Source organism: Lissotriton helveticus, chromosome 10 (genome assembly GCF_964261635.1).
Source record: "Lissotriton helveticus chromosome 10, aLisHel1.1, whole genome shotgun sequence".
NCBI lineage: Eukaryota > Metazoa > Chordata > Amphibia > Caudata > Salamandridae > Lissotriton > Lissotriton helveticus.
In genome coordinates, this window is record NC_136071.1 from 297,154,454 (window position 1) to 297,181,460 (window position 27,007).

Consider the following 27,007-nt stretch of genomic DNA (forward strand, 5'->3'; position numbering starts at 1 on the left):
CCCAGGTTCTTCATAATAAAGGGCTTTATTTTTTAACGTTAATTGTGTATGGCCCCAATATGCAGCACACTCCCTTGCCACTATGAACATTCCTTGCCTTTATTAGGAGCATGCCTGGTCTTACCTGTTGGTCACTATCTACATGCTTGTACTATTCCTCCTAATGATAAACATACCTCATTAAGACAGAGCTTCATTCCAATTTCCTGGTTTTTCCTTGTACAAATAAACCACAGGACACATTACTTATCTATGTTGAGTACTTATTAGTTATCAATATCTTATCAGGGATCCCAGTCTACACCAAGGCCCCTCTACCAGCAGGTGTCAGGATCAGAGGTTCGTGAAAGGGCAGATGTTCTTGTCCCCAGTTGGTTTCAAAACCACTTTATTTTCCTCCTTCCACCTGCTCTATAATAGGTTTTACTCCACCTCACCCAGACTAATGTGAAGTCTGCCCGTTTTCATCTATGTGCCTTGTTGAAGGAGACTGCCAGGTTGGTAGTGGGAGGGTGGGACCTACATGGGCTGCCTGAAGTTTGATTGCCCATGTGTACCTTCGTCGTATGCCTGGTCATTCGATTCCCTCATAGTAAGCCACCCTGATGCTACGAAGTTTTTAATAACTGTTGGATTACATTAAGCGAGGGTATTTCCATGAGCAGTACATGCTGTTAAAACCGCCATCATCTTAACAGGAGCGATTTGTGGAGTTTTGAGAAATTGACACATTCGTCCAGATCAGACTTCAAGCACATATCACAATATCTAGCACAGTGTTTCTGTTCTGTGAGCAAGAAAAACTTGCGCTGCTGCCCATCTACCCCTTTCCTGTCTATAAAAGAAGCTTGCTCTGATTCTTTTCAATTTCGACACAGGTTTTGGGCCCGATTTTGATGCAGTTAGGAAGGCCTCCTAATGGCATTTGCTCCCTCCAAATCGGATCGGGAACATGTCTTTCCGACCGACTCTGAAAGGTTGCCGACCACCCGACTACGATGTGAGTAAGGCGTTAGGAATATCCTAATCTGAACCTAATAGCATTCAGAATGACCGAGCCGAATGGAGCCGAATCATACGTCTCTTCGGGCCGTGTTTCCGAACAACCGAGTACAATGCTGGATTCGAAAAGCCTTTCCAAATCATGCCATCTGGTAGGGATCAGATTTTTGGGGGGCCCATTGCAGGCCTCTCTGCACCTGGAGCCTTCCAAATCGGGCCCGTGGGGATACCCATGGGTGCCCCATTACCAGCCATGCACAGTGTGGCAGGCACCACGGGGTGCCCGCCACAGGGTGCCATTTTTTCCCAGCCATCCCTTTCTTCAATGGGAGACTATGTATTGGGTGGGAACAAAGGCTCCCATTGAAGTCAATAGGAGGCCGACTGAATCGTATTTGGAAGCACCCAGATGCATCGTACTCGGTGGGTCATACTCTCCCGATCAGAGTCGGTCGTAAACCATTCCCAAATCCATTCGGTCAGGAAGATTTCCAAACCGCTGTGGAATCAGGACCTTAGTTGGAAGGGAACTTATACTACTCTTGTTCAGTGACTGAGAGATGCTAACACATATCGCCAAAGCCTGAACTGTATTTATGTTTATAAATATTTCTATCATGCACTTGTTTGCTGTGATGATCTTGTCTGAGGTGGAGGGACCACTGCACTTGCAGAAGCGCATGTTCAATTTATAGACATGTCATGAAGGTTCCCTACCAATGGGTATTGCACAAAAAAACTTCCTAAGCCAAGGCAGCCTTAAAGTACTCATGGTGGATTCATCTGTCATTCTGTATCTGGGTGTCTTTTTCATCTGCTAAGCCCCTGAATGATCCCTTATTTATTTATATTTGAGATTGTGTTGCTAGACCCCAAAGGGTGACAGGTCACTTTAAAACTAAAGATAACATGATAAGAGCTTAGACAACAATTACTAGTAGAAGAGAAAATATATACTTAACACGTTTGGCATGTGAGAGACATATCTACATGTGTTGCTGCCTTTAATATAACCCTAAAACATTTAAAAGATATACACATTTGTCGTTAGCAGTTACTAAGTATAGAGAAAAGCAGCTCAATATTAAGGTACACAAGATGTACACATTTGCAATAAGTAGCAGCTACAATTAACCTGTTTTATACCCCACACCACAAATAATGTTCAGCTTAATTGTGCTCTTATTTTCACCGTTACCTTTTGGATACAAGAGTCAAAACATCTTTACAATGTTATATTTTTCTTTGGACCTTCAAAAACAAGATAACAATATGCTTGTTTCTTACCTCTATGAACAAACAACCTGAAATAAGGGATCTATGTGCACCTCGCAGAGACTCTCCTGGCCTCTGCCTATGAACAACTGCATGCTAATGTTGTGAACGATTTGCTAGAATACTATATGGCTTCATCTTTTTTTCTACACGTACCCTGCCAGTGGCGTCTCATGTTCCTTGTTGAAGTTCTTCATGTGAAGGTGCATCAGTGTGCCATGTTTAGTGGGATGAGCAGCTTCTCTTGCCATACAGCTAGTGAGGCATTAGAAGCTCAGTAGCTGATACTATTTCAAAAGAAAGACCCACCAAATGGGAATAAGAGTGGGCTACTGTAAGGGGACTACCTGATGATGAAATGGAAGTTCCCCACAGTCTAATGTGGCAGAGAACATCTGATTAAAAGAAGCACTGTGTTCCTGTACCTCTGCCCCTGCCCCTTCTAATCACTGCTCATGCCATTGTGATGCCTCGGCCTCATAATATCCCTCCCACCCTATTATAGCTACTTGCAAAATTAAGTGGCTGGGAAAAGCAGCACTGTCCTTCACAGAACAGGGCCTAACTTACACATACATTTGCCTGTAATTGTCAAAGTAAGAACTATAGCAACATGTACCATTACAATGGTGGGTGGAAATTGCTGAGGTCCATAAAACATGTCGAAACCGTCTGAAAAAGGCACAGGGGCTCCCTGCAGCCATCCCTGCAGCATGTAGTACATGCCGGCTTGTACAGCCATGCCAGGGTCCGTATCGCCACCTTCACAGACTGAGCTTTCTCCACCGACCCCCTGCAGAATGAAAATACATGTCATATTATTTTCCCTCGAGCAGCAATTGAAGAAAACCATTAAAGTACATATATATATAGCAGCATACTGAATAATAAATATTATTAAATCAGACCTCCAGAATCTTCGATTGATCATCAAAAGTAGCACCACAGTTATAAAAGGTGCATAGCACAGATACATCTTAAGGATTATGGGGGCCCGTGGCCAGATATATTTTGGGGGCTCCTGTTGGGAACACTTTGAATTTAGGATCCAATTTCAGATCTTTCAGGCCCTCTTTGGCCATATTACTGACAGTGTACAGGCACACTGTTCCAAATTCTAAATGTGTTTACATGTAATATTAAGAGCTAGTGATGTGTGTTTTCAATATTGTGACACAGCAGCAGCTCACTAATATTACTGTAATCTCCATGACACCCTCCCATTTCTTATACATGAGGTCCTGTTTTGATCTAAAATAACATTTTTATGAATGTTGGATGAATCATAAACAAAACATTTATTTGCAAAATGTCTGTCATAGACTCTCACACATCACCCACAGTTAAAGAGAATGGTATTCAAAGTAATATGTTTAAGAACTATTCAAGGTCATCAGGACAAGACTCTGCAGAACAGAGCTGGCTCTATCAGGGCCCCCCTCAAGGGCTGGAGCCCTGGGCCAGAGCCCACTTTGCCCATGCCTTAAAACATCTCTGTCCTAACACCCTTCCAAATGGAGAGGGTGCTGAGCTACTACCCAGCGTAAGTATCAAGAGCTCCGGGGATGTATGTTCCTAAATGTATGTATAGCCACGCCACTCATATGGTCTCCCTAGGGTGTAGGACCTAACTAGCGTGCCTGCCTGCGTGCAGAGAGGATCATGTGATAAAAGTAAAACTACCTCCACAATTGAATAAGTGAAAACTACCTCCTCAGTTGAATAGGTGATTTTATGGGATCACTCAGTGTTAAAGTTAAAACTGAGTGGGAAATAATTCCACCCACTAATTTGAGATCAATTTGTATCTGCCTCTATGATTCTTTGACAAGGTATATACGACATTCTTCAGGACCAAGAGTGCCCTCTCTACTATTAATGCTAACTTTCTTTTAGCACTAATTATAAGAAGGATCTTAAATAATCTAACCTGCGTATAATGTGTGTCCCTATGTCAGGCAGTCACTGCAACAAGCAGCGATGTTGGCCTGTAATTCCAAACCATTAATAAAACTGGCATCATAGGTCAATATTTCAATCTTATCTTGTGATGCAACACACCCACAGTGTGGTTGTAAAAACAGTTATAATGTGTTAGGGGAAGTAACCTGCCTACTGTTCCAACAACCACTATACTGACATCATGCAAGTCTTACGGCAATAGTTGTGTTATTTTTTTGCGACTTTGAGGTATATAGGTCATGACTGAAAAGCAGCATACCAATTACTCGTTGTCAATATAGTCGATACTAATCATTTATATTCTATTAATCCCCTCCTGAAAATCACTTATTGAAAAAGTCCAAATTCCATGCCTTCACAATTTATAAAATCCTTTTTTACTTTGATTTAATAAAGACACTTGGGGCATTGTGAATTATATTAAGCATTGCGAAAGCCTATGGCAGCATAGATGCATCAAGGTAAAATCCGCTCACAAAGGGGCAGATTCTGAGAATCTGCCCTTTGCGACCGGTATTTTTCCATTTGGGATGCATCATCCCAAATGCAAAAATCGCAAATTAAGAAATCGCAAAATTGCGATTACTTGCATTTAAGGAATCTCGAATTGAGATTCCTTAAATGCAATGCATTAAAGTTTAAAAAATAGCGATTTCGCTAATAGGGCTCGCAAATTACCATGAAGTTGAACTTCAAGGTAATTTGCAAAAACTTTGAAAAATGCACTAAAGTGCATTTTTCAAAGTTTCATGTTGCGCAAACACAGGCCCTAAGGGCATGTGTGTGCGCAACATATGTGCACAGATCAATTTCAGGGGTGCAACAGGGTGTCCTTTGGACACCCCTGCACCCTTGATATCGCATTCTCAATTTGCGGTTCGCTAATTGCGATTCGCAAATTGAGAATGTCTTCCCATTCATTCCTATGGGCCTCTAGGCCCATAGGAATGAATGGGGAGGTATTCCTTAATTGCGACTCGCAATTTGCAAGTCGCAATTAAGGAATTTTAAGAAATCGCTATTTTTTTAGTGATTTCTTCATGCATTGCATTTTGCTATTCCTTAATAGCGAGTCGTTATTTTTCCCTATTAAGGAATAGCAAAATGGGTTCTTGATGCATCTGGGGGTATATCTTTTAATTTTACTCTTACAAAACAGAAACCCACTGGTCATTGCAGTGTGTTACATGTTCCCGCAGCTAGGATTCATTTACTCAATGTATATGAAACTCGCTAACCTAAAATTGTACTAGTGAGTTGGTCTTACCGATTTGTCATCTAAACCTCCACTCAATGGCATCTCCTCAAATCAGGGGACAGACGCCTACTGCAATGTAGGATTGTTTTGTACGCATCTACATTCATGCATGCAGGAATGTTGGGAAATGTAGTTCTATTAAGTATCCAGATGATGCCAGTTAATCTATACGGAGTGAAATAATGCAATTCATCCTCAAATGGTTTAGTACCACCCACCAGACTCATTAACCTATCATCTTGTAAAGATATGTCTAAATCAAAATATATCTCACTTAGTATTAAGATGTATTTAAATTGTTTATTTTGATGAGAGTGTTTGCTTTGTTTTTTTTCTTACTGAGGATGTTTGATAAAACAGTTAAGCGAAACACGCTCAAGACAATACAGTGTGTGTAACAAGCCTTCATAATCATGTAAATAGCAAAGTGCTTACATTATCCTTTTGTATCCTCAATGATACTTGCTGGATTTTATGCCAATAAAATTCCGGTCAATCTCCTATAAATACCAAAAGCAACAATTGAATCCACCCTTATTTACTGTATGGTCCTGGAAACCATTGGTATATTTACCTAGGAATAGTAGCTAGGGTCATCCAAGGTACATCATCGTTCAAGCTAACTTTGTCAGTATGACAGCACAATATCCACTGTTGTTCCCTTATCAAGAGAGTCTCGTTCTCGTTTGATCACCACTCAAATCAGGTTTATCAATTTTCACCCAGGGAAGGTCCTCACTATGATTCAAACTGACAAAATGATTTGTTAATTTAGTATTGCCCCTTATTCACCGTATAGTGCTCCTGGTTTCACATATTCATATGCGTATATTTCAGGAGGTCATGCCTATATAGCGAAGGGAACATAGACAAGTAATCATATAGATAACACCTTCACTATTGCTATTGGTAAATTTACGTAACTCCCAAGGAGTATTCAAAGACAATTCGAATTCACTTCTTGCATTGGTCAAATGACATACTGACTAGGAGCAACACCAATGGGTACCTTCACTCTCGGGTGACCCCAAAGTTCTATGTGTGGGGGGGGTCTTGGGGATTCTAGGTCGTGTATGCACGAGTAAATCCTTGAGATTTTTACTGCGCTTAAAAGCGAACAGGAGTTTTCAAGATGCTGTTTGCCTGTTTTCAATAAATACCAGTGTCTATTGATTAAATGCTTAATTGAGTTTGAAAAATTGGAATAGTGACACAGGGCAGTTTTTCTGTATTCTGTTTTGGGATATCCTCTAAGAGATCATCTATATTATTGTTCTTGGTTCTTTGGTGAGCTCTGTCAATCATGTGTTTCTGATATGATTTTTGTCTGAGTTCATTGCTCAAAACTTTTGGAAGCTTATTATAAGTAGACAAATCTGTGAAGTTCGTCTGAAGACGTAGCAATTGACCTCCAGAAGACGTTTAACTACTGTGAGTGCTTCTTGATGAGGAGTACATGTATAAAGACATTCTACAGCCAACCCTATCGTGTTTCAATAATTGTATTTTCGCATTTAAAAGAAAAAATGCAGAAAGGTATGTAGATAAAAAGCTTAGTTCATAGAGGTAGATAAAATAAGTTGCATTACATTGCTACCTAAACACCGTAGTTTCAAATAAAGTACTAAAAATTCCTTGAAACAATGTAACAAATAGTCTGCTAATAACACTGCTTTACCTGTGCAACCTCAAATAGATAACTTTAGATAAAAAGTTTCATTTTAAATAATTACTTAGAAAAAAGTTAAAAAGATTTCATTCAAACTTATTAAAACAGGGCCACACTCTATATAGGAGATTTAAATATTTACACAGATTATAATATCATAGGTTAGGTAAAGTTCATTACAGAGAGATTATTAATAAATATGCTATACATTGTGTGCAGATTATATCCATCTGGTAATTTTAGCCCAAGATTTGTTAATAAAGGCAGAGCACTAAATCCTAGATTAAAACTATATATTGTGTGCACTGTTATTATGACTTTTATAGTTTACTTGCTGTAAAACCGAATAAAGTTTTATGAAAAAAATGCATGTGAAACCCCACGGGTTTTTACAGATGCCATTAAGAAGGAGGCAGTCACAAAGCATTACAACTATATATTTTAAATGAAAACAAAGTTCCACATCTTGATCTTTTAAGGCATGTGAAACCCCATGTTTTTTACAGATGCCAATAAGGAGGCAGTCACAAAGCGTACATATGGGGTCTCTAATTTTTGAAAGACACATGGAGCATCAGCAAAATAACAGAGGCAAAATTTCTACATCAGAGGAGTGATAAACTTCTTCCTCTCTATAGCATATAAGGAGCAACAAAACAAGACGTGGAGAGTGGATTGTTTCGATTTTTCATCACAGTGGCACAGAGGAAGATGGTTTAGTGAGTATACGTTTGAGGGGTATACCAGCACCAGTGAGATATAATTAAAACAAAATCTCGTCAGTATAAAACAATGGTGAAAATTCTCTGCAAAGGAGATGTACGAAAGGAGACCATATTGAACTGCTGGTAAGTCCTGATATAACCTTATTGTGCTTTTTCCTTTGCACCTTTCCCATCTATCGTTTATACGTTTTAGCCCCAAAAATTATTTCAGCTTTACCTTGGTGAAACTTTCGCACAAAGTTGGCATAGCATACAGGTCCTCTAGACCCAAAGAGATAAGAGGTTGTCTTACATACAATAGCCAATTGATTTTTAGGGCATGGTCTAGCTTCATTATATCCTTTAAGATCCGTTGGCTCAGGGGTTCCGTATTCCTTTTCCATATTGCTATTCACAATACTAACAGAGCCATTTTAATAGTGTTGCTAATGTAGGGAAAGCCTAGTTTCTTATGAGGAATCAAATTTGAGCATGCTCCTGGTAGGGACAATAATCTTTTCACAAAATTATCTTCCAAAACTTGGAGTGCCGCCACGTCTACCATCCCCCAATTGGCTTTTGAAATTACTTTTGCTAAATGGATATTAACCATTTCCTGTATTGGTTTGCACCCTATTTGTTCTGGAAATTGAAAAATTGCGGCTATACATTTACCCATATGATTTATTCTACTTTGCACCATCTATTTCGATTTCAATTGAGAATCAAAGAGGAGACCTAAATAGGAAAATTGTTCTGCATGTTTGATTTTTTTCCCATCTAGGTGGAATATCATCATCCTCTTCTTATCTCCTCCTACAGACATAACATAAAATATTTGTGAACATGGAGATCTAAATCGTCCATAAAGGCTGCATAGTTTTCGATAAAGTTTTGGAGAGCCATGGGGGTTCTAGGTAGTAAAACAGAGTTGTCTGCACATAGCAGGATCGGAAGGAGAGCTGTCTCTACACTGAGGGAATCTTGAGTGTTTTCAATCCAGACCTCATTTAGTTTATTTGTGTAGAGAGCAAATAAAAAGGGGGCAAGAATCCACCCCTGTCTGACTCCTTTCTCAATTTTAAGAGATTTTGTACACTCCCCTTCAATCCTATAGCAAACTGAGACTATTGAGCCTGTACAGAGTTGCCTTATAAAATCAATTCTCAATTGGTCTACCCATGGCCACCATAATGACCCGCAATTTACTATGAGCTAAGCAATCAAATGCCTCAGACAAATCTAAAAATGCCATATAAAGATGGCCTTTCTTTGTAATGGAATATTTTGTCGCTACTAGGGTCAAGTTTTGCATTGGTCCAGAGTACCCATGCCCTTTCAAAAACCATACTGAACTTCAGCCAGAATATTCTTTTCCTCCACCCAAATTTTCCAGCCTGTTCAATAATACCCGGCCTAAGAGTGTGGGTGTACTGTTTATTAATGAAATGGGACGACAGTTAGCTGGATTAGATGCTTCCCCTTTTTTATAAACGGGAATTATTAGTGATTGCTTCCAGGATGGTAGCGGCCCATTTTTAGCGCTACTAAAACAATTATCAATGGGGGAGGCCATAGGGATTTATATGCAAAAAAGACATCCAACGGAATCCCATCTGGCCCTGCAGCTTTCATAGAAGAAGATTGTGAAAGGGCAAGCTCTACTTTATCAAGATTAAAGGACATAAACATTTTATTCTTAGAAGGAGGGGCAACCACATTTAAAAAATAATTTTCTGCCTCATGGAAAATGGTCTGAAAGTGCGTAACCAATGTTTCCTCATTGATATGTACATCTAAAGACGGCCCACCCTCCAAAAAGCGTTGCTATCATTCCTATTCAAAGCTTCCTTTAGATTTTCCCATGCTTCAGCTTTTAGCTGTTTCTGTCAATTGTCTCTGCCTATTGTTTAGTTGGTCCTCAGGATTCAAATAAGATCTTTATCTCTAGGATTGATTTTTAGAGCTTTACAGAGATTTTCTAAAGCTTCTGTACAGTTCTTATTGAACCAACGGTTTAGAGGGACGACATCTGCAGACTTTGGACGGGTTAGGCGTAGTTTAATATCCGCTAAGATCTTTGTGAATGCTACAATCATGTGCTTATCTTGTGCCAAAGGGTCTAAACATAGTGGCTTCCTTATATTTAGAACATATATATTTATATTTGTTTAGAGTTTTATATAGGGCGAACTAGACCTAAGACATCGGGTATCAGAGCACTTTACATAGCACCAGTTTAGTTACAGAAGGACACTTTTTTTTTTTGTTAGGCACTGGGAGATTAAGTGATTTGCCCAGAATCACAGGCTCTTGAGTGTCATTGCCGAGACTCAAACCCGGTTCCCTAGCTTCGAGGTCGACCGCTCTAGCCGTAAGGCTACATCCTCTCCCTGATGCATATGATCTTAGAATTTAAGCTAGCCTCATCCACTTTATATCACTTTACAATGTACCCATTTTTCCTTGCAAGGATGGGTTTGGAGGTAGATTTATCAACTCTTTTATCTTCAGCCCTCCAAGCCAAGGAACAAGAGACTATGGCATGGTCACTGAACTCCGTCATCTTAACCTCAACCTTGGTAATACTGCTTTTAAAGTTGTCACAGGTGATTATATAATCAATTGTTGACCTACGGTCTGCACTTTGGAACATAGGAACCAGTTGACCCGTATCTAAAGTAATCTCGTTCTTCGGCTTTAACTGCCATGCCACCAATAGAGTGTTTAAGGTGTTTCCATATAATGTGTGGGTGAAGTGGTTAAATTGGTCTTCATTATGAGCCACTATCCCACAATGTCTGGGCTTATCTCTTAGGTTAGGAAACTTAAAAACGTCCCACAAGGTTACCGCAAAATGGGTAATAAATGGAGTAGTGAACTACAATGCGTTCTGCAATACCTTGCAATACCAGAAATATACTTCTATTGTGCTTCAGGACAAAGAGTACAGCATATACTTTTGAACTTCTACCTATAAAACCACCAGAAACTGTAAATATAATTGCATACATGCACACAAAAGGATCAAATGTCAAAAAACAGATCAAACGATAATGTTTTAGAAAAATATATATATATATTTGTCAAATTATACACAACAAGTACATTATCAAAACATCATCATAACAAATCATTAAAAAACATACATGTTGCATGTTATTACATTTATTAAAAAAAGTTTTTATAAAAAACAACTCATAAGCATTCAGGTTAAAAAGGTTCAAAAGAACAGGGGTCGACGCGGCGTTTCGGTTACAGTTAGATAGACAACCTTCTTCAGGACCAAGTTCTAGAAGGAAACATACAATTACTAATCATTTCAAACTCAACATTTTCCAGAATCATTTTCTAAAACAAATACATTTTCATTCACTATAACATTTGAACAGGTGCTACTAGGTTTTATGCAAAAAGACAAAAAACTTTTTTTAAAATTTTTAACAAAGGTGGTCAGGTATTGCTAGAAAGCATTGCACATTGGTACTAGTACCATTTCGTGGGTCACCATGTAAATTATCATAGTGAAGAAAGCCCATAATGTGGGTCAGTGGAGCTAATATGGCCCAATCTGAAGTTTTTTGAGGCCGAGGGAACTACAGCGCGAAGCCTCAATTCCAACGACGTCCCAACACGCGGAGTCAGAAACATTGGGATTAACAAACTCCAACAAGGCCCCAATAATAAATCTCTCCAAACATACACTCACCAGTCATCAAATAAGCCTTTTAGAAAAGGGACTAGGATTCGCATCCTCTGCAAATATAGATAGGTATTCTTTAGAGAGAGACCTTCAGAGTTTCTTTAGGAAAGTCAGACTGGCAATATACTTTGAAGATAAAGAAAGGCATCCTAACAATAATAAATCCGGTCTTAGAAATAAATCAGTTTGGACCCCTAATATTACCATGATTCCAAAAGATATTGAAGCGTTCGAGCGTAGTATAGACAAAAGTGTTGATGACTTATTAAAAAAGAAACATTGGATCAATCACAACCTGAGTAAGGATGAGAACTTAGCACTACATGAACTAGAAAACAACATTGAACTGACCATAAAGTCAGCGGATAAAGGTGGCGGAATTGTTGTAATGGACACCACTGATTACAATACCAGAATGCTGACTCTGTTAGCCAACAGAGAGCATTATAAATTGGCGCATATGGACGAATGGACATCCCTAAAATTATCCATCTCATCCTTATTAAAACATGCAAGGGACGACAATGTCATTTGCGATGAAGAATATTCATTTCTTCTAAATCAAGATCCTATCATTCCAGCTCTTTATGGGCTCCCGAAAGTCCATAAGGACATCCAGAACCCGCCCATGAGACCCATCGTCTCCAGTATTGGGTCCTTGACTGAGCCCCTCAGCAAGTACGCCGATGTTTTTCTTCAACCTTTAGTTACATCCCAAAAAGCATATACAAAGGATACTACTGATATTATCCAAAAAGTAGAAGGCTTTGCCTTTGATCCACATTCTCAATTTCTAGTAACACTAGATATTGAATCGTTATATACGAACATTCCGCAAAATGCCACAATAGAAGTCATTACCACCATGCTGAACCGGGAGGATAGGGATCTTGACACCCACGAACAGTTCATTATTGACTGTATTTCCATTGTTTTAAAAAACAACATTTTTCTGTTTAACAAACAGCTATATAGACAGACCAAGGGGACGAGCATGGGGGCCACATGTGCCCCTAGCCTGGCATGTTTGTATGTCTCCAATTTTGAGAATCAGCATATCTACAATACGGTCTCCCCATTTTATGAAAATGTCTCAATGTGGTCCCGTTATATAGATGATGTTTTCTTTATCTGGACGGGGCCCTTTGAGACACTTAGAGAATTTATCACATGGCTAAATCTTGGAGACAACAACTTGAGGTTCACGTCTCATATAGATAATGACAGGTGCGAATTTTTAGACCTGATCATTAAAAATACTAATGGACTGTTGAGCGTAGAACTGTTTACCAAACCAACGGACAAAAATACTATGCTCCACCATAAAAGTAATCACCCTCCCAGTCAGGTTAATAATATACCGTTTGGACAATTCTTGAGACTCAAGAGAAACTGTACGACACCTCAAGATTTCGAAAAACATGCCAACATCCTTAAAACAAAATTTTTAGAACGAGGTTACCCTAAACGCCTAGTCAGATACTCATATAAACGTGCCAAATATTTTAATAGGGAGAATTTCTTCCAACCAAAAGAAAGTAAAGAGGAACCAAATCAACCCATTATCTTTGTAACAAATTTCAATCCAATTAGTAATAAACTTAAGAACATAATTAACAGGAATTGGCACCTCGTGACAGATAAACATAATAATAAACTCCCCAAACCAATGTTTTCTTACAGAAGAAACAGAACCATTAAAAACAGCCTGGTTCATACCTATAGGGAACCCATTACAAATAAACAACCGTGTATTGATAACGCCCCGATGCCAACAGGTACTTTTCCCTGTTCGGGCTGTACCAATTGTAAAAACATAATTCGCGGAGATATCATTACAATTAAAAATACTGTTCTCAGACCAAAGAGTTTCATGAATTGCAGAACGACTAGCGTCATTTACCTAATAAGTTGCCCCTGCGATCTAATCTATGTCGGGGAAACCTCAAGAGAAATTCGTACCAGGCTTAATGAGCACAGATCTGCCTTGCGTACGAACAAGATAGGTGCCCCCCTAACAGAACATTGGAAATCAGCTAAACATCAAATAAATGATCTGCGATGGTGCTGCCTGGAACATGTTACGCTTGGTACCAGAGGTGGTAACCTCACACAAAAGCGGAAAAGACGCGAGCAATTTTATATGTCCAGGTGCAACAGTGTCCGTGCCGGGCTCAACAGCAGAGAGGACTGGGAGAAAATAATATAGGAATTCAATAATCCAACAATATCATTAGATCTCTTTGAATTCTTGAACCTATCCTCCCCTCTATAATGCTCACTGTCCCTTTGTAGACCTGTCATTTCACCATATGGTTAGTGGAGAAACACTCTTCTCCCTATGAGGTCTCAGCTTGCTCCTATACCTTCACTCCATTTTCAGATGGATATGTTGGTAATGTAAGATTCCGGTTCCATTATTATTACATTAATATTTTAAATATCTGATACTTTTTCACATCATAATGTGGGAACCTATGGATATAGGAATTGTACTTAGCTCATTCCCCCTACCCCATTTAATCCATAAGTGAAATAAAATCTCTTTCGGAACATGTCAATACTTATATGCAACCGAGATCTTTGCCCTTTTCACAGCCCCGCCATATGCAATGCAATGAATGACTAGGTCGGCTTTACATCAAGCATTGAACACATAAAACTTATACCTCTTAAAGTGATTATTCTGGCAATATAATACCTTTCTTCTATTCAGGTAATTCTAGGCCCTAATTTCTGAGCCCTTGCTCATATTGGTTAATAAATATCGATAACAATAAATCCGATATTTTGAAATTTCGCATTCATGCGGAATTCCATTTAACATCTTAATTATATTGCGTGTTCTTTTATATTGTCGGCGTAATAATATTTCTCTCGCCGGAATAATATTTATTTCTCCCGTTATATTAATTTTTCTATGGCGTCTACATTCAGCACACATCGTGTTAATGTTTGTACACAATCCAAATCCCAGTCCTACCATTAGTGCACCGGCACATACAGCGTCAATAAAGGTAAACAAACGACGCTAACGTATGACGCGTCGCCATGTGACATTACGTCGTCCAATCAGGACGATTAAAACTTACCGCCCAATAATAGTGCACCTAACATAAATAGAGACTCCCAATGTAATCAAAGATACTTTCGATTACACGACTGCGAGAAGATACACGGCGACGGGAGTAGGAGCAGGGAGGCCGAACATAACGTTTGAGGTAAGACGATATAGCCCGAACGCCTGCAACCTGCCCCTCGTTTATCCTTAACGCATGTGACAGTGAGACTTGAAGGGAAAACCTCGCCATTTTTTACTCTGTATCACTGCTATTGTGCGGTGTATTTCGGCACAATCAAGGACTACTTAACCTGCATTCGGGTACATTAGTGTCAGAACTTGATATATTCTTTTGATTTCTTAAAAATGATTACAACACTTTCAAATAGACTTTGTATAACGCGGCCGGACATTTAACATCATATTGGTCTTGATCTGTCTGCCTTTTACTAAAGACTGGCTGTTTTCTTAAATAACATGGACGATTATATTCTCCGGATAGACGTATGCAATACATGCGCTATTCACATAGATGATAAATATAATTATAAATTGTCGATACACAGTGAAATTAGTCTATCAATTACGCACTACTGATAAAACTAGACACCTAAGTCTGCATATTGAAACCTATCCGATAGGGCTGTTTTCAAACATGAACCCAGAATGGAATATTAAAACAGACAATTATTCTTAATCTTTTCCCAAAGACCCAGTGGCAAGACAAAGCCCAGCACGAATTGAATACTAAATAGCTGCTACACCAGCATAGTGAAAAGCAAGTGCAACACCCACTACTGCCAGTAATTTATATCTGGGTAAGTACAAACATGTGGTGATTCCATTTAAGTAGACCAGTATACTGTTGGTTAGCACTCCCTATTTGCAATAAACTAACAGGAGCTTTTATTTGCAGCAATACAGGAAATATTTATCGGTGGCTCCTACTACCCGCATAAGATTTATCCTCATAAAATCTTAAGGTAGTTTTCTTCCAATTTTGTTATGCAATTCTCTAAATACTTAAAGTGCTCAATTTTAAAATATAATCTTACTACCATTTGCAGATACCGTGAAGAACTATAGAACCATAACAGAAATTACTCTCAGTTCCCATACCGGATTATACAACCACAAAATTGCCCTCCTGGATTTAGTTGGAGGCTACTATAACCATTAAGGTAATTTCCTAAGTGGGTGGAAATTTTTTTAAAAACACCCTTCACACTACATAAAGGGCAACCTGCCAGTAAGTGCCCCACACCAGTAATTTGGCACTCCTATTAAAAAACTTCAGATTGGGCCATATTAGCTCCACTGACCCACATTATGGGCTTTCTTCACTATGATAATTTACATGGTGACCCACGAAATGGTACTAGTACCAATGTGCAATGCTTTCTAGCAATACCTGACCACCTTTGTTAAAAATTTTAAAAAAAGTTTTTTGTCTTTTTGCATAAAACCTAGTAGCACCTGTTCAAATGTTATAGTGAATGAAAATGTATTTGTTTTAGAAAATGATTCTGGAAAATGTTGAGTTTGAAATGATTAGTAATTGTATGTTTCCTTCTAGAACTTGGTCCTGAAGAAGGTTGTCTATCTAACTGTAACCGAAACGCCGCGTCGACCCCTGTTCTTTTGAACCTTTTTAACCTGAATGCTTATGAGTTGTTTTTTATAAAAACTTTTTTTAATAAATGTAATAACATGCAACATGTATGTTTTTTAATGATTTGTTATGATGATGTTTTGATAATGTACTTGTTGTGTATAATTTGACAAATATATATATATATTTTTCTAAAACATTATCGTTTGATCTGTTTTTTGACATTTGATCCTTTTGTGTGCATGTATGCAATTATATTTACAGTTTCTGGTGGTTTTATAGGTAGAAGTTCAAAAGTATATGCTGTACTCTTTGTCCTGAAGCACAATAGAAGTATATTTCTGGTATTGCAAGGTATTGCAGAACGCATTGTAGTTCACTACTCCATTTATTACCCATTTTGCGGTAACCTTGTGGGACGTTTTTAAGTTTCCTACGCTATCTCCCCTGTCCCAAAGTTGACAGTTAAGGGGGCCTCCTTTTCTTTACCTTATCTCTTAGGTACCTTTAAATGTTAAAATCTCCAACCCAGATAAAATACAGAGAATTTGGGTGGGGAGAAATTAGCTCATCAACGCTCCTTCCTAGAATATCCACCACTGATGCAGGGTTCTTAAAATTATTATTATAATAGTTTATTAGCATTAAATTCACAGTTATTATACCCATTTATAACTAAGATATGAAAATAAGGAGAATTATTTAGGAAGGTCACAGTTTTGAATGTGATTGTACTGGCTAATATAGTAAGGATGCCCCTCTTAGCTCTACCCCCTTTTGATGGAATTGCTGGGGTTTGAAATCATCAATAGCCATTTATAAATAGGTTCAACTTTCTACCTTTTCTGAACACATATATTCTGGAAATGTCACAGTTATTTACACCAAAGCTATTAGACTTTTTATAATTGCATCCTATAGTAAGGTATAATCTAAGCTTGCCTCTCTGATTGGTAAGATGTTGTTGAAGTTCTATTACCCCCAGCCTCTACAACATTACTGAAATTCCTCCTTTCCACAGTCACTGACTCACTCCTTTTCTCCCCAGGAGGGTAGTTGGCTGGCCTATCTGGATGGAGTTTACTAGTCAGTCGCAGGGTCCAGGTTTTCTAATAGGAGGAACCTGTTTGAGATGGAAATTGCATGATTTTCTCTCAAGACATGCCCATTTCTGTTAGTTGATGACTCCATACCTGACCTAAGTGACTGGTGTCATAAGGTATGGCTCGGTCTGTAAAAGAATCCGAGGGAAACAGTGTATATCTGTGTAACTGCTGTAGGAACTGAGGGAACTGAGGGAAGTTGTAATAATAGATTGCCCACAATCTGAGCACTATCAAAGTTAAGGACAATACAGTCCCCATCAAAGGTCTTTGCTGAACGACCTACCCACAGAGTTCTCCTTGCCATGATAAGATGGTTTTGGATGTAATAACCTGAGGTAGTGTGCTTAGATAGCCAATGCGGTGCTTTGTCTTTAATTCAAATGGTGGACTCATGTTGCGTTGACTTTAAGACTGGGGCATTGACCAGTATCAGAACATAGGGGCATGCTGCTGGCAGGAGGTTTAGACCCTGATGGCTATGCCCCATCCTGAGTCAGGATGGAGAGGTCTGATGTTGGTTTCTAATCAGTCAGTGCCTTTCTCTTCTGTACCTCCCACCACTAATGTACTATTGGGAAAAGTACTCTCAGACGTACCTAGGGCCCCTAGACCTATGCTCAATTAATTGACAGCCCCAACCAAGATATTTGAACTATACCCTAAAGGCAGCGAGATTGTCACACTGGTAGATTTTCTCTTAGCTATGTCTGGCTCTAAATTCCTCAAATTACCTACATTGTGTTCACATAAATTCAATCTCAATATTACAGTAGCATTATGTTGAGGTTGTACATTTACATCTAGGTTTCTTAAAATAAGTGAACCTTTATCCATTATCTCTTGTATCTTTAGATCAATAAAGTCCAACCATGACTTTATGGATTTTAAGACTGAGTTCAACTTATCAAATAGCGCATTTACCAATAAAGTAAACAACTGCCTAAACAATTTAAACCCATGCTTCAAAAACCAATGGAAAATAACTACAAAACAAATAAACCGAATAAAAATGAAAGTACAATTAAATAAACACCATATAAAGCAATGAAAAATCAACATAAATCTGCATTACACTAACAAAATACCTGAAGAAGCAAAATCTCTGCCAGATTTCTTCTACAACATAACACTTCCACATCCAAGGCTTCTAATTCAACTTCACAAAGTAAGGAAAATATGAAAATTACTTAATAATGTAACAAAATAAAACTAAACAAAACTAAAAAAACTAAACAACCTAATGTTATTATAAACTACACTCAACTGATTATAAACAACATCCAAGAATCTCCTCCAAACAAAGTAAGTATACATTTAGTATAAATATACTAATTCAATAACTAAAACTCCCCAAAATACAAACAATACTGTTAAACAAATAAGATAAAAATATGTTTTTCTTCAAAAGAAAAAAAGCAAGCACTGCATCCAAAGAGCAACAGAAAAATCACAAAAACCAACTATTCATATCACGGGACTGACCTGGCTGTGTTTGTTGCGGTTCCTGGCCCCCTGAAAAGACCACAATCTTTGCCCCTGACGCCGGTCTCCCCCTGCCGCCGCAGCCTTTCAAAATCTTGGCGCGGCCGCAGTAAGGGGGGGACTACATACCCAGCGGCCCCAGCGGCAGGAAGCCGCACACGCCTGTTCCGCGCCCGAAGGCGCATAAAAACAAAGGAGAGACCCCGCGTCGCGGGACGCACGAGGGCTGTGCCGGGCTAAGCCCCGGCAAAGGGCGGGCCATCTGTGGCCAGAAGAGACCGGGACGGGCTACCCCTCTAAGGTCCAACCATGGGTAAGCGAAAACAACTGTTCAATGGGGGACAAGGAGGTAAAAAAGCTAAAGTGTCGCGTAAATCTGACTCATTCATCTCCTATCTAACTTCAGCAGTGGGCGTTATTACCAAAGAAATCGCTAACGCTGAAAAGGAGCTGGAGTTGAGTTTCACGGCAACAGATGTAGTCGGTCAAGGTTCAAATGACGTGATTTCGACAGGAGCACACCCAAAGACTCAGCCAGTACTAAAAGCTACTTTGTCTGATAGCGAGGCAGATGACGCCTCAGTGGAGGTAACAAGTGAGGATATCCGGGTCTCTCAGCCATCCACAGAAGCGTTACCTGGCCCAAGCATACAACAGACTATGGACAAACGAAACACCAAGAAATGTGCAAGAAAGACGAAACACGTCACTAATACCCATAGCAACGATGAACAGGTTATCTTAACTAAATTGGGTGACAAGATAGAGGAAATGTTTAATCTGTGCTTAGAGCCAGTTCTAGTTGTGATGTAATTGACTCCTTTGTAAAAGAATATTGTGTGCAACAACAAGCATTGATACATACCCAGAAAGTAGATACACTTGGTATAGGGCGAAAGGAAAGTAATCCCACTAATGTTTGGTCTACCTCCACCCAGGCTAAAACAACTCAGATTCTACCCAACATAGATCTGAGTAGGTTTATTAAGCCACATGCTTTGGGGAACCCACCAACACTAACCACACAAGCAGCTGATATTGGCATAGGGCAAAAGAACTTAGTAAATCATGTTAATGTAAATAAGACACTACTCAAACCCTGTGAGATAAAGCTGCACCTCCCTCCAGAAGCAGTCCCTTTCGTGGCCGTACTTACAGGAGCACCCCCACTAGAAACCGACCATAGAGAGTCCACCCAGGAGCTCCTAAGAAAATCTAGGAACTGGTGTATGCAGTATTCTAGTGGGCTAACTGATACTTCCTCATGCATCAATATGGTTAGAAGGGTAGGCTGGGTTGGCCATCGCCCTAAGACCCTGGTAGGGGATTGTATCATTGTAAATTTTAACAAGAAGAATGTAGCTGACAGATTGTTCTGGGATGGATCTGACCTAGTAAACACTAGCATTAGGCCTGTGCCTTTGGGATACTTTTATCCACCTCCTAGTAACCAGAGAAATGCTTGCCCCATTTCTACACCGCCCCTACCAAGGAGAAGAAACCTTACCTCAAGGACCGGCGATACATCCGTTCCTCCCATAATCAATACCATCCCTCCCCAGCATCCCCAAGTGACCCAAGGAACATATACGGGGCTTGAGCGCTTACAGGGTAGGGGTATAACCTTGACCAATCATTTTTCTCCTTTGTCCCAACTGGAGGAGAACGATTGACTAGAAAATACAAGCCATATTTTTGAGGTGAATGTCACTGACCAGTCCCAAGCTAACTCATGTAAAATCATTAGCTGGAATACTGCGGGAATTAGGTCAAAAAGCAAGGATGAAAACTGGGTGGGTTTTTTAAGGCTGTATAATATAATAGCTCTCCAAGAAACCTGGGATGTATCAAACAGTTTCTTTCTAGATGGATATAGCCACTTTTGCATCCCGGCAAAACCTGGCCTGGTAAAGCAAAGGGAGGCTTGGTACTCTTCTTTACTCTTAAATTGAATGGCACTTTAAAGCAGCTAGAGTCAGGGTCCCATAATTGTTTAATAGTAGAGTTGTCAATTACAAAAACATCTACAGTGTTATTTATACATTTTTATAACTCACATGAGAGTGATTTTTTAAACCAGTATCTAGTTTCCTTAGAGGAATTTTTGGAAGCTTATAGATCTAAACAAAACACTTTTGAGGTCATCCTTATGGGTGACTTTAACATTCATCCCTGTGGCCTAGATTGTATTATTGAAGATCACGAGGGGCCCCCATATTCGGCGTTTACGCACTTCGAACATACAAAACAAGGGGAGGCCCTGGAGAATCTTTTGGCCTCTATGAATCTTTTTGAATCAGGATGTAATGCTGGTGGACCGAGGGCACCCACTTTTAAAGGCAAAAAAGCTGGAACAGTTATTGATTATATTTTTTTGTCTTCTTTTGTTTTATCTAGTGTCATAACATATAAGGTAGAAGATTCTGTTTTTAGTGATCATAACCCTGTGATCCTAGAGGTGGTTCCAGGGGGTGTCTTGGGATTTAAAGAAATACAGGTCACGGGAGCTAGTGACCTGATGCCTAGAGACCAGGGTAGAAGACTTAAATGGGCAAAGGTGATCCTGGAAACCTTTTTATTGGAAGTCTTGTCTAAGGTCGAACTTGAGGTGGCCATTTGTTTGGAAGTTCTTGCTCCAAATACCCAGATAGTTGATGCTTTTGATGCCATATGCCACCAAGTTAATAAAGACTTGTTGGTTAAAAACAAACCAGGCAGGCATAAAGGCAAAATAGGTTCGACAATAGTTGCTCCAAGGCACATTCTGCCTTGCTCACAGCTCTGAAAGAAAAACCTAGAAACAGAGATCATATAGTGAGTCTAAGAAAATCATACAAACAGGCTATCCATGAACGCAAATTACAGATCAAAGAGGATGCCTGGAACAAACTGGTAACAGATGAGGTCCTGCGGGATAGTGCTACATTTTGGTCAATTATCAATCAGCCATTTTTTTTGGGCTTAGAGAATTCCTCTATGGAATGCATTATACCAGATGACCAGTGGCTCGCCCTTTTTGGGAGTATTTACGGGCCCCCGAGGCAAGAGTCCCCCCCATTGGCCAAATCTTTTAATCCATCTGTTCCTGCAGTAGCTTTTGACGTTGCAGATGTGGGAAGAGCAATTATAGAGACACAACAGAACAAGGCACCGGGCCCGGACGGGGTACCGGCGGACTTGTACAAGAGTGTCCCCAAATTCTGGGCAAAGATCCTGACTAACGTTTTTAATGCTTCCGGATCAAACAGCTTCCCTGTTTCCTGGGCCAAATCTATTATTATCCCGGTTTTTAAAAAGGGTCAAAGGGGGGATCCCTCTTGCTATAGGCCTATTTCCTTAATAGACTCTGCTGTTAAAATCCTGGGAAGAGTCATTTTGTGCAAATTGACGGATTGGCTGGAAGGCAGAGTGGTCCTCTCTAATGCCCAGTATGGTTTTAGATCAAAGAGAAGCACCCTCGATCAGTGCCTAAATCTGCAACTTTTAATAAGTAAATATACCAAAGCCAAAGAGGGGTCACTTTACATGGGTTTTATTGACCTCTCATCAGCCTTTGACTTGGTGAACAGGTCAAAGTTGTGGCAAATTTGATTGGATTTGGGTATCGACCCACCTTTAGTTAAGTTTTTAGCTGACCTCCATTGTGGTCTTTTAGCTTCAGTTAGAGTCTCCCAGGAGGGGAGGTGTACTAGTCATTTTAGGTCAGAGAGGGGGGTCAGGCAGGGGTGTATTTTGGCCCCCCCTTCTCTTTACATTATATATTAACGCACTAGAGCCAGTTTTAGGTGAGGCAGCCCTGGACGTACCGCGTATAGGAAAAACAGTTTTTCCGGGCCTCCTATATGCGGACGATGCCGTGCTTCTAGCTAGCTCGGTGTGGGACTGAATAAATTACTGGTTACCTTCGGTACATTTATGGAGTCTCTGGACCTGAAAATAAATACACAAAAATCTCAGGTCATGATTGTAGCGGAGTACAGCAGAAAGAAAAAACTAAAACTTTCTTTTGTTGCGGAGAAGAGGTCAAGAGGGTGCCCATTTTTACGTATTTGGGGGTTCTCTTTGATGAAAAAGGGACCTGGGACCCTCAACAGAAGCACAAAAGCAACGCGGTAGCTAGATCTACCTCGGCACTTTTGGGATTCGCAAAGCGACTAGGGGCCAGACCAATGGAGGCAATCCTTAAAGTATATAAAGCCAAATGTCTAGCAATGGCTACATATGAGTCTGCCATCTGGGGTTACACGACTCAAGATAGGATCCAAATGGTTGAAAATAAATTTTTAAGATCATTATTATTAGTGCCACAGTCTACCCCTACTTTTTCTATTCATACAGAGCTAGGGCTGGGGTATGTTACAGACTTACTGAAATCTGCCCTTCTGATCTGTTGGCTTAAAACCTGGCTTAACGAGGAAATCTCCTTAAGCCATATGATCCTAAAGGATTGCCTACCCCTGGATAGAGTCAATAGGATCCCATGGTTGGGTTGGTTTATATTAAATCAACATTTATAAAATTGGGGCGACCCGAGCTCTACTTTTCCCCCGACTGTATTAAAAGAGAAGATATAAGCGGGATAAAAACTGCCCTGTTAAACCTCTTTACACTAGAAAGGGAGGAGACGGAAATGAGAAAACCCACTGTAAGAAGGAATTACGCACTATTAACCTCTCCCGGGCTTGAACCTTATCTTAATACAGTAACGAGACCCTACCATCAGTATCTTTTAACTAGATTTCGTTTTAATCTAATTCACTTCACACTAGGCTCTTTCCCAATGTGGGATACTCCAGAAAATTCTAATCCTTGCAAGTGTGACAATTTTTCTGCACAAGACACTTTACACTTCATAATGTTTTGTGAGTATTACGCAGAGATAAGGAAAAACTATTTGTTGCCTATTTTGAGGGAGGCGGGTTTTTTACAGGTTAGGCCGGCCCTTCTTTTTTTGCAACTGCTAAGTAATCCCTGTGTCACATTTCATGTTGCAAGCTTTTTAGTTGCCGGTGTGCGGATTAATAAGAAGAGCTTAAGTGCCCGGAACACCTTTGTTTAATTGTAAATGAACTAGTGGATAATTGTAACACCTAGCATATGAATTAACCGTCTAACTGATATTTTACTTCAACGAATCTTGATGATTTTTAAAAAATAATTTTTTATATATATATTTATTTTTATAACTGAAAATAACTTGCTTATTTGATATAAATTGATTGTACTTGTGTCTTTTTTTGATTTGTATTAATCGAATAAAAGTGTTTTGGCTGACTGACTGACACAAAAACCAACAACTTTTACAAAACCAGAAATGTAAGTATATTTTAAACTTTTACTACTTTTGATACAATAAAACCATGTATAACTTATTTAACATTTTCTAAATGGTCGGATTTACAGCTTTTCCAACTGTGGTGGATGGTGTTTTGTGAAATTCGTTAGCTGCGGTCTGATTTCGCATACATTGTATCGTATTTGACCGACGGAAATGCTGCGGGTCATGTGGGGGGATTTTTCCTGATTTCATGGCGGTCGGAGGGCTTTTCTGTCCATCATCATAATGGGCCCCTAAGGATGTATGAGATTGCAGGACTCCAGGAGGCAGTGGATCGGGCTGGGAGAGAACTTTTGTCTAGGCCCTCCGGGGATTCGGAGGAAGAGGTTCTCCAGCAGGAATTACTAAGGGTGAAAGAGTATTTGATTTTTTTTTTTATTCTTGAGGAGATTGCCGGGAGTAAAGCCTCTCAACAAAAAGTCTACGAAGAGAGGCAGCACATTGGTAAATTTTTAGCCTGGTCTACAAAAACGCATCAGAGCAGGTAATCAATCCCACAAATTAGAGATCCCAGTACTAGGAGTCTGGTTAATGATAAAGATGAAATTGCAGACATTTTTGTGTCTCATTTTAGTAAGATTTATACAGAAGTTCAGTTAGTTAGCCCTTAAGCTCTTGTGGATTACTGTATGGCGGTCCAGCTACCTACGATCCTCAAGGAGGACTGTAAGTTGCTGAATTAACCAATTACAGCCGCAGACTTAAGTGAAATTATAAAAAAAATGGCGAAGGCTAAATCAAGTGGTAACGATGGGATCCCTATTGAAGTTTATAAATTGTTTTTTGATGAACTTTCCCTGTTTTTGGTATCCTTGTATAATCAAATTATGGATGGATTATTGGTCTTAGATAGATTTAAGGAATCAGTTCTTATCTCTATTTTAAAGACGAATAAGGACCCAAAAGACCCAAGCTCCTACCGCCCAATAAGTCTCCTAAATGTAGACTATAAGCTTTTTATGAAAATCTGGGCAAATAGGATCTCGGGCTGTGCACAACAGCTGATAAATGCGGATCAAAATGGGTTCCTGTCAGGAAGATCAATGGCTGCAAATACCTTTTATCTGAACAGGCCATCAATTACTTTTTTGCTAGGAAGGTTAGTGCTGCCATTTTAATGATGGACGTAGAAAAAGCATTCAATCTGGTGGATTGGCAGGCTCTTTTTTTTTTATCTTTATCTTTGGGAAGTTTGGCTTTCCATGTTGCCTGATCAAGATGCTAGAAAGAATTTATAAGGGAGCTATTGCAAAAATAATGATAAATTCTAATGAGGCGGGAGAAGTGGCGATAAGGAGGGGTACTAGGGAGGGATGCCCTCTTTCCCCCCTGAGACTAAAGGAAACTTAAAGTGAAAAAAGGGGTTATATCACTAAACAATCTGGTGTACAATGGCCAAGACATTCAAAAAGTCCCAGAACAAATACAAGAACAAATACTAGATATATTTGGTTTAAGCTCCTGATTGTAAACCTAAATTGTGTGATACGGTTGCCCTAGAGGTAGGGCCAGGGCAATAAAGATCTATCAACAATACATGAATAAATAATCAGCCATGTTATATATATAGAGACTAGGTGGCTGAGTCCTTAAGCCCAATCGTAGTTCCCTGGTCAGAAAATTAGCTTAAAATGAAAGTGCAAGTGGAGGGTCAATTTGATATGGCTACAGAATCTGGTCCAGATGGAAGTACTGTATAACATCTTTGGACAGAGCTTTGCCTCAGATACAACAAAGGAGCATACTGAAGGTAGAATACAAAAATGGGGAAATCGGAACTGAAATATGAAGAGAACCTTGTTGCTGATTCCACCCTGTTAAGCAATAAATACATTTTGTGAAATATAGAAAAGGATGAGGATATAGTGGATCAATCTAACATCCTTTTGTGTTCATTGCTCCCTGGGAATCTTGAACTTTGGCTGCAACCAGGTTTTCAAGCCTTTCATGTGAATCTATAAAGAACCAACAAACAGAAGATGTTCAGGAGCAGTTTAATGAACTCTTCCATACCTGATTGACTTGTCCTCCATACATGATGACAGCATTCTTCTAAGAAAAAGTGTACAGTTGGAGAATGCAGAATAAACACCAGAAGGAGCCTCACTATCTAAAACCATCCAGTTCTAGGGGTGAATATTTCAAATGACTCAAGTTGGATAGCATTAGTGAATAAAATCCTGGAATCTATTGTTTAATTACTATCAAAGCTGTTAGAGGACTCAAATAATAATGTAGATGCCAAACTGTTGATATTGCAATTTCTATTGAAGCTGAAGTAAAAAGATCACAAGATTGTGTGCAAGGATATGTACAAGGATACCATTCAATCTACAACAAACATTTAAGACGGACACTGAGGTCATAAGATAACCTAAACCGTCTCACTCCTAGCGGGAATCAGGTGTTTAAATTCAACACCTGGTGAGAGTTTTAGCATTACAAAAGTAGTACCTGAATTTGGTGCCCTGGATGGCATGATAGTAGATAATCAGGCAGGGCCTGGAGCAAGTAAAGAGTGTAAATACTTGTCTGCATAGTCTCTGAAGGAGATAGAAAAGTCAGAAAATGTGTTATCCATATTTCCAAAAAAGAAACATGAAAAGTCCTCAGCATACCCAAACATAAAGTAAAGGCTGTAATGAGAAATTATTTTAAAAAAAGGCATAAGAGGGCTGTGGTTTGAGACTGCACCAGCAGATGATTTCGAAAACCACAATTCATTTGATCAGCAAAAGAAGTCTGGGACAACGAAGATTGTGGAGAAAATCACTATTATTCCAAAAACACAAGTAAATGATACAACTGGTAAAGCACTAGGGAAAGAATAAGAGA

At 39.4% G+C, this 27,007-nt stretch overlaps 1 protein-coding gene across 1 annotated transcript in view; it reads right to left on the reverse strand.

The window, feature by feature from the left end:
• The window catches only part of LOC144784001 (uncharacterized), a 1,599,281-nt gene that overhangs the window by 1,505,426 nt on the left and 66,848 nt on the right, over positions 1-27,007 (reverse strand). The window contains exon 3 of the mRNA XM_078662713.1: positions 2,897-3,070. Coding sequence (XP_078518839.1) covers positions 2,897-3,070 — 174 coding nt within the window. The remainder of the gene's footprint in view (positions 1-2,896; positions 3,071-27,007) is intronic.